General features: G+C 39.1%; 1 protein-coding gene across 1 annotated transcript in view; it reads left to right on the top strand.

Annotated features, from left to right (window-relative positions):
• smc3 (structural maintenance of chromosomes 3) overlaps positions 1–16,906 on the top strand; it is a 25,254-nt gene extending 8,348 nt beyond the window's left edge. The window contains exons 14-29 of the mRNA XM_005743706.2: positions 134–141; positions 559–658; positions 1,468–1,628; positions 2,040–2,181; positions 2,410–2,560; positions 2,657–2,809; positions 5,505–5,656; positions 5,849–6,007; positions 7,060–7,167; positions 7,455–7,563; positions 9,759–10,006; positions 13,209–13,421; positions 13,916–14,107; positions 14,636–14,813; positions 15,173–15,279; positions 15,825–16,906. Coding sequence (XP_005743763.1) covers positions 134–141; positions 559–658; positions 1,468–1,628; positions 2,040–2,181; positions 2,410–2,560; positions 2,657–2,809; positions 5,505–5,656; positions 5,849–6,007; positions 7,060–7,167; positions 7,455–7,563; positions 9,759–10,006; positions 13,209–13,421; positions 13,916–14,107; positions 14,636–14,813; positions 15,173–15,279; positions 15,825–15,896 — 2,253 coding nt within the window. The 3' untranslated portion in view covers positions 15,897–16,906. The remainder of the gene's footprint in view (positions 1–133; positions 142–558; positions 659–1,467; positions 1,629–2,039; positions 2,182–2,409; positions 2,561–2,656; positions 2,810–5,504; positions 5,657–5,848; positions 6,008–7,059; positions 7,168–7,454; positions 7,564–9,758; positions 10,007–13,208; positions 13,422–13,915; positions 14,108–14,635; positions 14,814–15,172; positions 15,280–15,824) is intronic.
• The last annotated feature ends 160 nt before the right edge of the window (positions 16,907–17,066 follow it).

The following is a 17,066-nucleotide window of genomic DNA, read 5'->3' as shown; positions in this document are numbered from 1 at the left end:
TTTTTTTTTTAAACTGAATTCTATTAAATTCAGCAAGACCCTTATTACTGTCAGCATGTAAAACAGATTCCACGAATAGTTTGTGTATGTCAGATTTTTAATTATGCACCCATCACTGTGATCCGCTGCGCAGTCTGTCGGGTGAGAAGGCAAAATGACAGCTGCAAGCTATTAGTAGCATATCTAAAAATGAGAACAAATGATGAATTTACTCAAACCGAAACAATGAGATGGTTTGGCAGGGAATCGAGATGATATATTTTTACTTGAGGATGATAGTTACAGTTTGCAATTAAAAACAGCTTGACTTGAAATTATGTGAAAGTGAATGAATATTTATGTTTAAATACATTCAAACTATGAATCAGCAGCTGTGTTGGTTTCATAATCTATTTCCAAGATGAAGGAATACAGAGATAAAAGATGTAACCCTTTATAAAAGAGAGTTTTAGTTTGAAGGGTTTTTTTTGTTTTTGTTTTAGTGTCATGACTGCACTTGCGTTTTAGTGCTTCTGGTGACATAAGTGTAACAGTGTGTGACTCTCTGTATCTGCCCAGCTACCTGTGGCGTGAGGAGAACGCAGAGCAGCAGGCTCTGGCAGCCAAACGAGAGGACCTGGAGAAAAAACAGCAGCTCCTCAGAGCAGCCACCGGCAAGGTCCGTGTCACTGTACATGACTGCGTAATTATTGACGTGCATAATGCAACTATAGGATCCCCAATGCTTCCACCTGGATACAAGTGAAAGTGTGACTGTGCATGTATGGGCACAGAAGTGGATGTTTTGTCTTTTTTGTCAGTGGATTGAAAAGTAATCCTTTTACTTGAACACACACACACAGTACATGGATTTATCTTCCTCTTTCCCAGGATGTCACTTGTAAGCCACAGGTAGACCTGCCATTATAGTTCACACACGCACTTACATACAGAAGAGCTGTTAGCGAAGAAATGGGCAAGAGAAGATAAATCAAATCCCAAGTTTAAAAAAGAAAAAGAGGCCTCACTCTCTAAACGAGCCCACCTTAATACAGCGACCGACTCACTTTGTGACTCAGCCGGTTGTCAGAATAGATATATCAAATGGAATCATTCATCTGCTTTGCTACTGGCACCTTATGATAGCTAGCTAAATTTACATATGACTCACTCCTTTCTGCCTCATCCAGTCATTTCTTCGGGGCATATACATCAATCAAATATCACTTCTGAATAATGTCTGCCCAGATGAAAGGAGGCTGTGTGTAGCTTCATGGACAAATGTCCTACATTTATTTTTCTTACATTACTCCCGGCTGACTCATCCGTCTCCAGCCTTTGATGGGCTGTATCTATCTCACATTTTTATATTCGCAGTGTATATTTCAGTGTAGGATTGCGCAATGGAGTTAATACAGACCTGAGTTTATTTTTCTGTGCTTTTTTGTGTGTTATTTTGCATACTGAGAATGTAGATCTTTCCTCCAGGCCATCTTGAATGGTATTGACAGCATCAACAAAGTCCTTGAGCATTTCCGTCGAAAGGGCATCAACCAGCATGTCATCAATGGTTATCATGGCATCGTCATGAATAACTTTGAATGTGAGCCTGCTTTTTACACCTGCGTGGAGGTTACAGCTGGGACCAGGTGTGGTTTGCTTTTGTATTTTCATTCAAATGTCTGTGTAGGCTGAAATGAAAACAACACTTTCTGGCTCCAAGTCCTTTTATTATGCAAGATTATACAAATGTGCCCGGTGGGTAAAAGGAGCAGGTTGCTGCGTGGGAAGCCAGCAGCCCAGTCAGTTTAAAACATTTAGTCTGAAGTTACTCCCCCGTTTGTAGTATCAGTATACCATCTGCCTTGGGCTTTTTTTTATTATTGCTTTATTCTTCCTCTTTAGAACCTGTTAAAAATTTTAAATATCAAATGGGAGTTTTCATGTTTACTCACAGAGCAGGTGTTGTAGATTTTATAAACAATTTATGATTTATAGTAAAAAATTACTTTTGTTTGTTTTGTTTTTTTGTCTTTGTTTGTTTCTTTGTTTTTTTTAAGGCTGTTTTACCACATTGTGGAGACTGATGAAGTGAGCACTAAAATACTCATGGAGTTCAACAAAATGAACTTGCCTGGAGAAGTCACATTCCTACCTCTGAGCAAGCTGGACGTCAGAGACACCGCATACCCAGAAACCAACGTAAGTATCTGACATGAATGGGCGCTTTGCATGTATTAAATTTTGAATCTACTAGCAAATAGTGGTATACAGTAATTGACAGTGGCAGTTAACATAAAAACTGCATTCAACTTTCCCTTTGTTCAGTCCTCTTCATTCCATTTTTCTCATCAAGATTTCTACTGACAAATTAGTTTCATTATTACCAATGATTTTTTTTTGTTTGTTTGTTTCATTTTTCTCCATCAGGATGCCATCCCAATGATCAGCAAGCTCCGCTACAGTTCCAACTTTGACAAAGCCTTCAAGCACGTGTTTGGGAAGACCCTCATTTGTCGTAGCATGGAGGTTTCCACCCAGTTGGCAAGAGCTTTCACCATGGACTGTATTACTCTGGAGGGTAAGCTTTGCTGTGAAATGCAGTACAGCTTCAACAATTCTCAGTGCAAAATACTCCAGTTGAGAACATTCATATCATTGTTTTGTTACTTACTAGGTGACCAAGTCAGCCACCGTGGAGCTCTGACAGGAGGATACTATGATACCAGAAAGTCTCGCCTGGAGCTTCAGAAAGACATGAGGAAGGCTGAGGAGGAGCTGGGTGAGCTGGAGGCCAAACTCAATGAAAACCTGCGCAGGAACATTGAACATATCCTTTCTATTAAAACGTGTGGCGAGTTTGTTTATCATGTTGATGTTAGAGCGCTGTGTGTTGCTGTCCGTTGAGAGTATGAGCAAACTTGAAAGCTTCACTGAAGAATCGCGTTATTAGTGAGGCAGAGTTTTGGCCCCCTGCTTAGACTTACTGACAATAGAAAAATGGCCTGGGTTTGACTGGAATACCGAGGGAAAAGGGGAGTATGTGATTCAAGACTGAATTTGAAAATGACTAAACAGACATCTCCCACTTTGAAATGTTATGAAATTCATAAACACTGGAGACAGACAGTTAATAATCGGTATCTGTTAGATCCAAGTAGATTTTCTTTCCTTTTCAGGATAGAGATTGTGTTTGCCTGAAAGGTTTAAATCATGATGTACAGTTAAAACTAGCCTTTCTAAAATCGTTTTCATATTGACTTTTAAAGTAAACATTGCTTTGTGTTGACAACAGAAAACTTTGCACCCTCTTAGGACTAAAATTGTAATTTAAATTGGAGCTGTTTTCTGTATAAAACTATGTTATTGAAAGTTACACCACCCTCATTCAATTATGCAGTGATGTCACATGGCTGAACCTTTGTTTTAATTGTGTATTAAATCAGTCTGGGTTGTGTAGCTACCTTAAGGCCAGTTGGAGCCTAGCTGGGACGCTGTGGCAGAGTTTAATCGGGTCAAGAAGGATTAGTGTGTGTTGGGTCATATCGGCCAGAGCCATGACTCACTGCTGGACAGCTCATGAAGGCCAAACAAGTGGATCACAGAGGATTTGTGTTTGCATGTGCGATGTATTTATGAATATGGTCACTTCCGGCCCAGTATGATTAAATGTCTGTTTGCACACCTGTGTTTTGGTGTGTAGCTTCTCACTCACTCACAGCCAGTAAAGCGTATGCTGCTTGGTGTGTGCGCACCTGGTGATTACGTATATGTACGAGTCAGTAGGCGAAATGGGCATCTGTGCCGATGACATGGTGCTTCACTTCACTCCCCAGAGGAGTGAGTCAGAGAATGAATTAATTATTTAAGACACCTTGTTTTTCACTCTCCACCTCTGCCCTGTCAATAAGCATGAGCTCCCAGCCATTCCTTCCTTCCTTCTTTTAGTTGCCGTCTTCACTGTTCCATTACATTGCCGTGAAACTTCATACAGTTTTTATGTGAAACAGAAATTTTAAATGTACCTGATTTTTATGTGGTTGTGCTAATTTATCTTGTTTTTCTATGGAAAAAAACAGTTTGCAGCCTGATATTATCTGTTCACATTTGTCAGATTATCTTTGAACATCTGTTTTCTCAGTCTTCTCTGGTCAGCAGGCAGGAAAATCCACTTTCCTTCAGTCCTTTTTATATCACTACATTGATTGGTCTTGGTGTTCATTGAGTCCTGGTAAACCTCAGAGGCCCACAGGAGTTTTGCAGTCCTTTGAAGATCAATAAGCCTGTCTGTTAAATTAACTTAATGATGAGCATGTGCAGCCCTTCTTAATCCTCTGCTTTGATTTTAGAGACACCTCCTTCCCTAAAAGCCCAATCACATTATTGGAGCACTAAATAGCCTACAACATGCCCCATGACTTTACTCATTATCTGATCAGTGTCTTTTGTGTGTCTGTCAGTACGATTACAGAAAATTTAACCAGGCTGAATTTCTTGAAACTTTGGGAAGAGGTGGTGTATGTGCGAAAGAAGAACCCTTTACATGCTTTAATTTTAGATCCAAGTCACTTAAAATAGCTGAATGTGACTTTGGCCTTGGCAGAAGATCAACTCTCTGAGTGCCCTTCCAGTTTGCTGCTTCAGCTTCAACAAAACTGTCTGTTGTTTAGGGATTCTGTGCCAAAGTGCTTAATTAAAGCTGAATCATTTCTTATCCTTTTTATTTAACCGTTTCAAGTAGTTTGGTTGACTAACAAAAACGAATAAATTAACAAAACCAAAAACTGACTTCTAAACCTGGAACCTTCTTCCTGTGGCATTAGAAGCACAACTGGTGATTTTAATCTCTAGTTCAAGACCTATTAGAAGAAAAGTATGACACTTAAACTAACAGGGTAATCAGGTGTTTATGTGCTATGTATTGTATCATTGTTCTGTGACATTCATTAATCTTGCACCAACTCATTTCTTTTTTTCTTCTTTTGCTATAAGGGAAAATTTGTTTCTTTCTCAGCTTGGGGACAAGCAAAAGCACTGAAAACATTAATATCATTTTGGAAAGTGTATGTCACAAGTGTATTTTTAAGTGTATGTTACACTTTTTTACCTGGGGGTAATTTAATTGTTGCATTGCGACAGGTCACATCAAACTAGTTATATCAGAGTTATATAGTGTTTACTCTTGTAAATATTGCAGTTTGCAGGTGTTTTCATTGTCTGGCATGTTTTATGTTGGTTTGTAATGTTTGCTCAGCTGAGTTGACATACAGTTGTATTTATTGTGTAAGTCACTAGTGTTTCAATGCTTGAATGGGTTTCATGGGCTGCATATCCAGGTTTCTTGCAGTCCCAGCACTTAACTAGCTTGGGGAAATGGTAATAACGATTTAACAATGCATCGCATCAGGTAATAGGCACTGCAATATGACTTAACTGTGATTAGCTCAAGAGTGGCTATTAAGAAAAACTGAAAATGCTCGTCTGTAGTAAAAATTGGCATATACTTCCTTAACTGCCACCTCCACGTATCAACAATGAGATTGACCAACTGATGAATCAGATGCAGCAGATCGAGACACAGCAGAGGAAGTTTAAGGCATCCAGAGACAGTATTCTGTCAGAAATGAAGATGTTGAAGGAGAAGAGGCAGCAGTCGGAGAAGACTTTCATGCCCAAGGTAATATTACCTCATTGTTGTAGTGTATTGTAACCTGTATTAAAAACCCTGTGTTCAAGATCACTATGACCAGATTTTGTTATTGATGTTTAACTTGGTCTGTGCCTCAGGTTCAGCCTGTCCCCATTATTGTGTCTTAATGTTGCCCATGGCTGTCTAACGTTCCTTCGTTCTTTCTCTCTCTCTGTCCAGCAACGCAGCCTTCAGAGTTTGGAGGCCAGCCTCCATGCCATGGAGTCCACCAGAGAGTCGCTGAAGGCGGAGCTCGGTACAGATTTGCTGTCTCAGCTCAGCCTGGAAGATCAGAGGCGTGTCGACGACCTCAACGATGAGATTCGTCAGTTGCAGCAGGTCAGTGGACACAGACTGTGTCTGTTGCAGCATTTGTGACAATGTTTCTGCACTGTAAAATAACTGACACACACACACACATGAATTTTCATTTGTGTAATTGTGCTATATCAGTTTACAGCAGTTTATTGCTCAAAACTTTATTGTGCAATTTATTCAGGTTTTTCAGGGGGGGAAATCACACTGATGTGAAAAAACAAAAAACTTATGTATCAACTGTGAGACATTTAAGAAAAATGTTCCAGTGAAATAATTACTGTCTTTTAGAAATGTGTTGAATCTGAAATTGTGGCAGCATCCGTGTGTGCTTACATGGAGTTCAGAGAACATGCCGGTTACCTACATTTGTTTCTCGGTGTCCTTTCGCTTTCTGCCTCCTCCTAGTGTATTCACATGCTCTGACTGAGGTGAGAGAAGCAGGCAGCAGCTGTGTGTGGGATGTTCCTGTGATACAGCATTGCCCTGTCTTTCTCTTTCACGGCCAGCTGCTCTCGGCTTTCCCCTCATTGAACTTCCAGCCATTCCTGCCATCGTTGTGCAACAACTCCGCCCCCACAACATGAAGCCTTTCATATATGGTTCTGTTATGTTTGCTGTTGTCAGATTATATTACCTGCAACAGAACTCCTGGTTTAGTTTTCATGGGTTTTGGTTAATATGATATTTGCTTCGACATAAGTGGGCAAAGACTTGTTCCTTTACATAACATTCATTGATAACTGTCGCTGAGGCAGATAAGTGTATACACAATTTTTATTTATTTATTTTTAGCAGATTGTATTCTGTGTAGACTGAACAGTTAAAGTTGCTCTCATCTTAGGATTGTCAGGATGTTTATAAAGGCAGAAACTGCAACATTGGCTTTTAGATAAATGACTATCACTCCTCACACATCCGTCACTCTGACAGCACCATTTCATGCAAGAGATTTCTTTTATGTGATAAACAAAGCGAGAAAAACCCATTCAAATATCAAATCACTGGTATTTCAACACATAGTGAAAATATCACATAAGTAACTTTTGTGCTTCGATGTCTTTATTCACTTGCAGGACAACAGACAGTTGCTGAATGAGAGAATCAAGCTTGAGGGCATCATGACCAGAGTGGAAACATATCTCAATGAGAACTTAAGGAAACGTCTTGACCAAGTGGAGCAGGTACATCATCCCTTTAAGCACTTTGCTTGTAGAATATGTTTGTCACATGATCTATATGTGTATGTTTGTTGAATTATTTCCCTTTTCATATTAACAAAGTCAGATTATTTTAAGTTCTGATTCTTTGTTTTCTGCTGTTAAATTGTGGTCTGTTACAAATTAATTCTTGGATATAGCTGATTTAATTATAAATAATGTTTTCATTTTCTAGGTAGAGGGGTGTTTGAATGACCCTCCGTTTTTATTTATTCTACTATTTTGATGTTCCCTCACTTTGTATTTCACAGGAGCTAAACGAGCTGCGTGAGACGGAGGGAGGCACGGTGCTCACGGCCACAACCTCTGAGCTGGACGGCATCAACAAACGTGTTAAAGAGACTTTAGCTCGATCAGAAGGTATGTGGTTTTTAATTTATTGATATGTTTGTCAGTACTACTGTTCATATGTTGGGATAAAATAGTCACTGCTGTGGTTGTGGCTACATTTATGACACATATATAGAAGCTCATGTATTATTTTACTAACAGGACAGTTTATACCTACTTAAAAGTGGTTTAAGTTAGATTAGGTTTCACTTTAGACATGATCACTTACAGGGGATCCTGTTGGTGTATTTTTAATGGTTGCTCCTCTATTGTAATTGTTTGCTTTCATTAAATGTAAGTCTGTCTTACAGTTGTCCAGAAGTTAAAGTTGAATTTATGAAGAAAATGCCTGAAAGCATGTGTTTTGGAGCCAGTATTTACAGTGTTTAAATTCACTGTACTCTGGACTGCAGCATACGTTTTAATTTTATTATTATCACAAAGAAAAGTATTTTTAAGGAGTTTTTAGTATTTAAAGTAAATTACTGATTTTTGTCATTAAAGACCAGGAAAAATAATGAAAATATTATTTTTCAGGGCAGGAAGGGTTTTTGAAAATGAAATAAACCCAAAAAGCCATGGACACTTGCTTTAAAAATACACATGAAATAATGTGACTCAGTTAAAACCTTTTTTACAGTAATTATATAGGACACAATATTCAGTTTGTTTTTCTTTTATTAAACATCATTGAGCTAATATAAAGGGTGGATCAAGTATCTGGGTCTTCTGCTGTCACAAAGGCTTTGCCCTTAAAGCATAGCTGACAGCTGTAAATAATACTTTAACAACTAGGTTCACTGTCTGCTCTAGTGTTCGAGAGGAGAGGCTGCAGCTGGACTTTAAATTATACCTTAACTTTTGACGTTGACTTTTAAGTCTTATTTTTTCATCTATAGATAGGCTATAGGTAAATATCTGTATCTCTTTGTAATCTGTAGCTATGTAGTGCTCATTACTGCACATTTCCGGGTAAAATGAAAGCAAAGGAAAAAAATCAAATCGTTCCAGTCTTCTATATCTTATGCTTAGTTAATTTATTACCTGTCTGGCTCAATTTATTGTTGTCATTTGAGTGTAAATTGAAAAACTGTAGGATGCCTTCATTGAGTTGGTACTGCCAGCAGATGGTGAGAATGGCTGTGATGCCTTCGAATCACAATTTGGATAATATGTTTTTGCACAGACTGCCTGGTCGCACATTTGTATAAATGTTCTATAAATGTGGTGCAGTGACTCAGAGGTGATAAAATGCAGTTGTCAAAAAGCACTTGTTTCTGAATACCCTTAATTTGCATGGATTCATATTTCATCATTGGCACTAACTAATTAAAGGCATTCACAGTATCATCCTTTTCTTATGTAGGCGCTATATTCAGTCATCCACTCTTGACTATTGTCAGTTTTACCTTTGTTCCAAAAAAGAAAGACGCAAAATCTTAATTTCTTCTTTCTTTAAATGAAAGAAAGAGACATTGTCTCCCTTTTTGTAGGTTGTTGAGAAAAGGCTCTAAAGACAAATGATGTAATCGCTTCTGCTGAACAAAGATGACACGAAGTCTTACGAGCCATCTTGAAACTAAGGATATACGAGAGTGGTCGACAAAATAATTAAAAGTTGCAGGCCTTCGCTAGATGGCACTTAAAATAGTCAGTTTAAGTAATTATTCGTATTTTAATGAGTTACAACATCTCAAAGATCTTTCCAGCCGTGATCTTTGCAGCACCTTTCTCTCTCTGGTCTGTGACAAGTTGGAAATCAAAGGAGGTGGCAGTGCTACAAACTTGGTGCGTTCTCCTTTGATCAAAGAAAGTGTGTAACCACATTCAGCAAAGGTGTGTGGATGTGGATGGGTTTTACACTGCCAGTACACTGGCTAGCATTGGCTACTGTTGGCAAACTCATCTGAAAGTGCATGCATGTTGTGCTGCACATGTCAGCAGCATTTAAAATGTTACATCATCAAAGAAAGTAACCACTCAAATCTAATTCAATAAAAGGCTCAAACAGTCCACCCAAAATAAGTTGGTAAAAAACTTCCCCTTACCATCTTTGTTGTTTGTTTGTTTTTTTGTTTGTTTGTTTGTTTGTTTGTTTTTCCCAGACGAAGCAAATTGCAGTAACTATTAAAGAAAGTCATCTTTTTTTAAAGTCAGGAATTCGGCAGTATACTATGTGTAGATAAAAATCTAACCCATATCACCTCCTCAAATGTCTTTCCCAGATCTGGATTCTCTGATTGACAAGACTGAGGCGGAGATCAAGGAGCACATAAAGAGCATGGAGCGATGGAAGAACATAGAGAAGGAGCAGAATGACGCCATCAACCATGACACAAAGGAGCTGGAGAAAATGACCAACAGACAGGGCATGCTGCTCAAGAAGAAAGAGGAGTGCATGAAGAAAATCAGAGAGCTCGGCTCGCTGCCTCAGGAGGCGTTTGAGAAATACCAGACCCTCACACTCAAACAGGTACGCCTTGCCACCCACACACACTCACACACAGTGCTTAATGATGTTATATGCTCGCCGCTGGCTTTAAAATTTCTTTTCTTTTCTTTTTTATCAGCCAGCCCTAGCATTTTTCAGACATGTAGTGTACAGTGTTATTTTTCAGTGGGAGTTTATTAAAATACGACATTTATTATTTTCAGTGGGGAAATTGTTCTGCCTTTTACATGCTCAATGGAAACAAAGCACTGGGGGCTTTTATTTTCACTGGGAGCTGGGAGTCATGCTCAGTCACTTTAAACTAACAAGTTTCAGTGGGAAAGTGTCAAAAACAGAATAAAATGCATTTTAAACATAGAATAAGGCACAGTTCATTGAAAAACAAGATACACAAAAAAGAAAAGCAGTTTTAGTATGAGTAGAAATACACATATGTACAGCATCTTGCATGTGAGTTGAAGTGCAAATAGGCAGAAACTGACACAGTGATAATGATGTCTATGCTATGAGCAGATGAGGTAAGTGATAATAGAGAGAGAAAAATCAGAGATTATAATAATCCATCTATCCTGGAAAGAACAGATGGAGTGATGTAAAAGAGCACTGTTGTGCGTGTGTTAAAGTGTTTGTAAGAGTCCCACCTTCCTTACACAATGGAGAGGAGTTATAGAGTCACAGTGAGACAAATATCTTCTGTAGCACTCAGACCTGCATCTCAGGGCAATGAGGCTTTTACTGTATTTGCTCTGGTGACCAGTCAGGGAAGCATGCACAGGGTAGAATGGATTTTCCATGATGCTGAAGACTTTCTTCAGCATCCTGCTCTCAGACACAGAGTCTTAAGTTCTACTCCTAGAACTGGCCCAGCTTTCCTGATCAGCTTGTTAGACCTTCTTAAAGACAACTTCAGCGTTCCTGGACCAGTCACAATTCACTGTCTATGCGTATCTGTTGTCCTCAGCCACCTCTTAATCTAACTCCTTGGTGCTGCCAGGAGAATAGGAGGAACCTGTTTCCTATTGGCTAAAATCAGTGGCTTAGTATTAGTGATGGCAAGCTGTAGATTAGCTCACACCATCTATAAAACTGTCCACCACTCTGCTGTACTTCTGTACATCAGTTATGCAATGAAACCCTCTCAATTCTCGGAGAGGGGCTCATACCAGCCGGGGTATGCCCAAAGTAACATCCTATTGATCCCGTCCCAAAACACCATCCACCCACATCCACACAAAGACAGCAAAGAGCATAATTCTCACAGTGTTTGCAGTTATTTCAAAGAGGGAGTGTGCTGGGTGCAGGAGCCAGTTGATGGCATCCTCCATGTGTTGTTTAGAGTGACTTTATATGAATAGATAGACTGGTAAAGATAATAATTATTCGTTTTAATTTAATTGGTTTCACTTAAGAAGGAAATATGTACAATATTAACTGTTAGCTTAGTTCGCTTTAGTTAGCATAGCAGTAGCTATAAACCTATGTGCAGTACATCAGTCTCATGGCTTGCACTTGAACTATGTTTAACTGCACTGTCCCTTTAAATAAATAAATTCAAAATTCAAATTCATAAAGCTAATATGAATCGGCAGTCCCTTGGCAAGTTACATGCATAGGATCAGAAAGAGTAAATCACAAAACATCCACACACCCACTGTGGATCACTCGAGTCATTGGACACACTGACATATTATTCATTACTTTATGAAGTTGAATTGGTGATTGTACAAAATACATTCAAATCATTACTTTAGCACACATTTAACAGACACAGAACAACACTAGCTTGGAATCACATTACTGTCTGCCTGATTATTTTAGGTCCAAAATGTATTCCCACCAATGTTCATTAGCTTATAACCTTTGTTCTGGGGTTCAGCTGAGTAGAGAGCCTTGCTCCTGAAAAGCTGTTGGCATCAGTGAGAGTAAATTGGTGACCTGAAAGACAGTATCCTGCAAAGCAGCGCAATCTTACAGGAACAGTTTTATTTCACATGTTAGCCATTACAGCAGCAACACAAACAATAATGAAATAGCTGGGTTGAGGTCAGTCTTTATGTGCATTTTGTCCCCCAAATCCATTTAGAAATATCTGCACATACACATGCAGCCAGAGCCAGGTCTCTTTAGGAATAAAGCCCAAGGCCATCACATCCCACCCACTCACTAGTGACTCACTAGACACTGGGGGTAAAGACTGTGTGTTGAGTGGACTTGGCTGCTTCTTTCATAAGTGTCTGAGTGCGCACACTATGTCTGTGTCTATGCGTGTGTGCTTGTGTAAGCCCCCCTCCTCAACAATGCCGAAAATAGGCTCGCTTGCTCATAAACACTCCATATAGTTAATCTTTCTCCACAGGACACTGCTTGGGGGCATGATGGTGCCATTGATTGCAGAAGTGTTTGAGAGAGCCATGTAATAATGGCACTTGGTCATTAGCGATTCAAAGAGATGAATTTATAGTTTGAGAGTTTGGAGAGACAGTGAGACACTTTCAGGCTAGACTAAACTAGATCTTAATTGATCAGGCCGTGTCCTCTTTCAGATATGAATAAAAGGTGCAAAACGCGTCCATGAAATGAATAATGAATGTATGTTTAGTTAAACATGTGAAACTCATTTTCTAGCATTATGAAACCTGTCCTTGAGTGGAAAAATAATCTGAAAATATAAAAGTACTGAGCAATATTTCCTGAAAGTGTAGTTGTAACATCAAAGCAAAATTGCCAAATTAGTGAGTTCAGGTTTTAAAAACATAAAAATTAAAACACGCATGTATGCATTTTTTTTTATTATTATTTTTTACATTGGTGGCTTTCTGTGTGCATCACTTAATATACTGTTATTTCACAAAAAGTATTCAAAGGAGCTTGCAAAAGAAAAGCATCTGGACTTCTTTAAGTTGCTTGAAGACGTTTCACCTCTCATTCGAGAAGCTTCTTGATGAGAGGTGAAACGTCTTCAAGCAACTTAAAGAAGTCCAGACGCTTTTCTTTTGCGAGCTCCTTTGACTACGATGACCTGGATGACTGAGAACCTTCACAGACACAAAAAGTATTGTTTTCTGAAAGATGGATGGATGAATGCACAAGCAATCTAAATTATAATTTTGAAAGAGAGCATGTTTTGAGGCGTAATTTAAAATGATACTGATTTAAAGCAGATCTGATCTTGCCTGGAACTAATGATGTATTGTATTCCACTTTTTTTCCTCTCCTCCAACAGTTGTTCAGAAAACTGGAGCAGTGCAACACTGAGCTGAAGAAGTACAGCCATGTCAACAAAAAGGCTCTAGACCAGTTTGTCAACTTCTCCGAGCAGAAGGAAAAGCTAATCAAGCGTCAGGATGAGCTGGACCGTGGCTACAAATCCATCATGGAGCTCATGAATGTCTTGGAGCTGCGCAAGTACGAGGCCATTCAGCTCACCTTCAAACAGGTACATTGCAGCTCAGACTCTGATTAAAATCTTCAGTGATACAAGTCCATGGTTTTTACCTTAAACCTGTATGTAAATCACCCACATTTTTTGGGGAAAGCAGAAGTGATCTTATTTGGACAAGCAGTGCTAACTTACGAGCCAAAGCTAGCACACTTCATACGTAAATCGTAGGATTGTAAATTCCTGGTAAGACACTAATAACACACTATAATTTCACACACCCAAAACTGGAGCAAATCTTTCTTGGGCAGACTGTTAGTACACCCAGTTACACAAAAGCTACATTAAAAATGCTTCAGAAGCTACAAACATGGTTGAGTGGTCCAGTGTGGTGACCTCACTTCGACTGAGGTGAAACCTAGAAGATGGCAAGAGGTTTATCCCTGAAGAAGTTCAACACTAATTTAAAGCATTTTCTCAGAATGTGAAAAATTCATCAAAATGTGACTAAAATTCACTTTCTATCTCTTCTTACCTTCTGCTCCTCTCAGGTGTCGAAGAATTTCAGTGAGGTTTTCCAGAAACTGGTGCCGGGTGGCAAAGCTACGCTGGTGATGAAGAAAGGTGATGCTGAAGGAAGCCAGTCTCAGGATGAAGGAGAGGGGGGTGCTGACAGCGAGAGGGGCTCCGGTTCACAGAGTAGCGTTCCCTCCGTGGACCAGTTCACTGGAGTCGGCATCAGGGTGGGAGTCTTTTTCAGTTCAGTTGTTTTATCTGCTGTTAGTTGACGGGCTTTACTGATTACCATTTATAAATCAGCTTTTTTTTTTAAATGAATGGAAGATAATCAAATAAGAAGAAGATGCTATAAGTAAGCAAAATATTTCAGCTCTTTAGTTTTTCTCATTATATAAAGTTTTATCATTTCTGAGGTAAAATTGTGCTTCTTGAGTACCCTCAGTGTATTGAGTTTCCTTGAGTCTTTGTTTGGAAACATGTGAATGTGTATTTCTGGACTGTTATGATTTCTGGTCCTCCCACACAGAGAAAGAACCAAGGTGAGATTGGTCATGCAATGAGTAATGCGCAGTCCTCTTAGGGCTAAATTTATCTTTATCATTATCAGAGCTGTTGTAACATTGCAGAGGATTTGTTTAACTTCATGAATCAGAGACTCTTATAATAAAGTTCTTACAGTAAAGAAATTGATTTCTCTGTTTTTGTTTCAAGAAAAGTTTGATGGTCTAATTTGATGCACATGTCCTGCGTAGGTGTCCTTCACCGGGAAGCAGGGCGAGATGAGAGAGATGCAGCAGCTGTCTGGAGGTCAGAAGTCTCTGGTGGCTTTGGCTCTGATATTTGCCATCCAGAAGTGTGACCCTGCTCCTTTCTACCTGTTTGATGAGATCGACCAGGCCCTGGACGCACAGCACAGAAAGGCTGTCTCAGGTAACGATGAGTTATGTGTCTACACAGATTAAATGATGGCAATTTAATCCCTATGGCTTAGTAGGGTTGATTAATAAAAATACCTCTCATCATTGATCGCAGTCTCCTCTGTAGTAAGAGTAGGTAGAAGGTGGACGATAGCCTGGAGAGGTGGAGGTATGTCCTGGAGAGAAGACAAATGAAAGCTGGTAGAAGTAGGAGATGAGCATCAGGTCTCACCTGGGAGAATTATGAAACTTTATCATGAGCAGGTGTGATGCATGGTTTGGAGAAAATATTACTGACCAAAAGAAAGTTAAAATGACAGTTGCTGAAATATTGGAAACTTTATTCAAAGCAAACCAACCTTCTTATTACAGATATGATTGTTGAGCTGGCTGGCCATGCCCAGTTCATCACCACCACCTTCAGACCTGAGCTGCTCGAATCTGCCGACAAGTTCTATGGTGTCAAATTCAGAAACAAGGTGAGGCCTCTTCCTTCGAGTCTCTGTATATCTACTGAGAGTCAGACTATGCTCTGGGATTAACAAGTTTTAAACGTACCTGAGCAAGTTTTCTCACAATCGTCGGTGATCGTTTACAGCGTGATGATGTTTCTGAGAATTCAAATGCATTTGACTTTTTTTGCTCCCAATAGTAGGTGGTGATTTTATTTTATTTATTTTTTTACAACAATAGCAAGAAAAATAAGTCTTAAGAGAGGCTGCTCATTTGTTCTCACACAGCCCAGCCTACTAAAGTCAGTGGGGGGAAAAACAACTATTTTCTTCACTTTAGCTTTAGGATTCAAGGGAGAAAATGCAGTGGTGGTGACAGTGTTGTAAACATAATTTTGCATTCTGTTCAAACTCCATTTGTCTTAAATCAATAGCATTCAAAGTTCATTTGTGTCTTTGTTCTCCGTCAGAAAAGTGATAGTAATTTCTTTTGTGTCTGTCTCTTAAGAAAAACGATTACTGCTCAGTCGGTGCAGCATTGATTAGTCATTAACCGTCTCTGTGTTTTTTAGGTGAGTCACATCGACGTGATCACAGCGGAGCAGGCCAAAGACTTTGTGGAGGATGACACCACCCATGGTTAAGAGTCTCCTGCTCTTTATCGTCCTCTCGGCCCCCACCTCCAGCCCCTCTTCCTCCATCTCTACAGCGCACTGCAAACCTCAAAGGCCTCCAAAACAGGGCCCAAACACAGACATATCCCACTCAGTCCAAAAACCTTTTTATAGTCGTGTTAAACATAAACAACACAGGAAGTCTCAGCTTCTTGTGACGTCCTTGTGATTAAGATGTAATTTAATTCATGCCCAGAAACCCCAACTGACCATTACTCATATTTAGAGTTAAATCTTCAAAGGCTGATACGAAAAATCTGGAGGACAAAATGCGGCTATGTTGTTAATCTTTAAGCTGACGGACTTGATGTGAATCAGCCTCATTATAGATGACAGTTAAGAGAGGTGTAGTTATTTTACACTGAAAAAAAAAAAGGTTCTGAAGGGAGCACTTCATGTTTGTGTTACTGCGATGATTTATTTTAGCCGAATTTTGGCAATCTGTCATCCAATGATAAAAGCACCAGAGATGCAACCCTTCAGGATCTTTCCTCTTGTGTACAGTTGAGTGTTTTGATATGACTTGGATGAATCTTTGGGGGCCTTAGGCTCATCTGGATGTGTTCATTCTTACTCTGGTTTCTGTAATGTATACTCTTTGTACTCATGAAATATTACTTCTGTCACAAAAGCCACTTGGCTTAAAATGTTCAAAGCTTGTGGTTCCCTTTTTATGCTTGTATTCTGTCAATTCTGGTCTTGAGGTCATTTCAATATATGAAGTTTAATTCCAAAACAACAGATACCCATTTGGGAACCAACACATCCTCCTAACAAGAATGTTTGTGAAACCTGACCGTGTCCACTTGGGTTCAGTACTCGGACAGTCGGTGTTTTCTAGGAAGCCAAGATGTTATTAATCTTAAATTTCCTTCATGGAGTCTTTGTTTGGGATTGAACTCCTCATATGTTGTACCTTGTTTCAAAGCTTTCTTATTTTAAATGTTTGTGTTCCTTTTTATGTAATAAGAAAATAGAAAATAATAAAAGGTGAAAAAAAATAAAATAAAATAAATAAACACGTCATCTCCGCTTCATGAGACTGCCACCACTAGGTGGTGCTCTTTAATTGACTTTTTTTTTTTTTTTTTACAGCAAAGTCCATTGGTGGTAAAGTAACATATTTATGATATATGTTAC

The sequence above is a fragment of the Pundamilia nyererei genome, unplaced genomic scaffold (genome assembly GCF_000239375.1).
Source record: "Pundamilia nyererei isolate P.nyererei 1_Seehausen unplaced genomic scaffold, PunNye1.0 scaffold00134, whole genome shotgun sequence".
NCBI classification, from domain to species: Eukaryota; Metazoa; Chordata; class Actinopteri; order Cichliformes; family Cichlidae; genus Pundamilia; species Pundamilia nyererei.
Note: the sequence above shows the minus strand (reverse complement) of the source record. Positions and strands in the feature narration are given on the sequence as shown.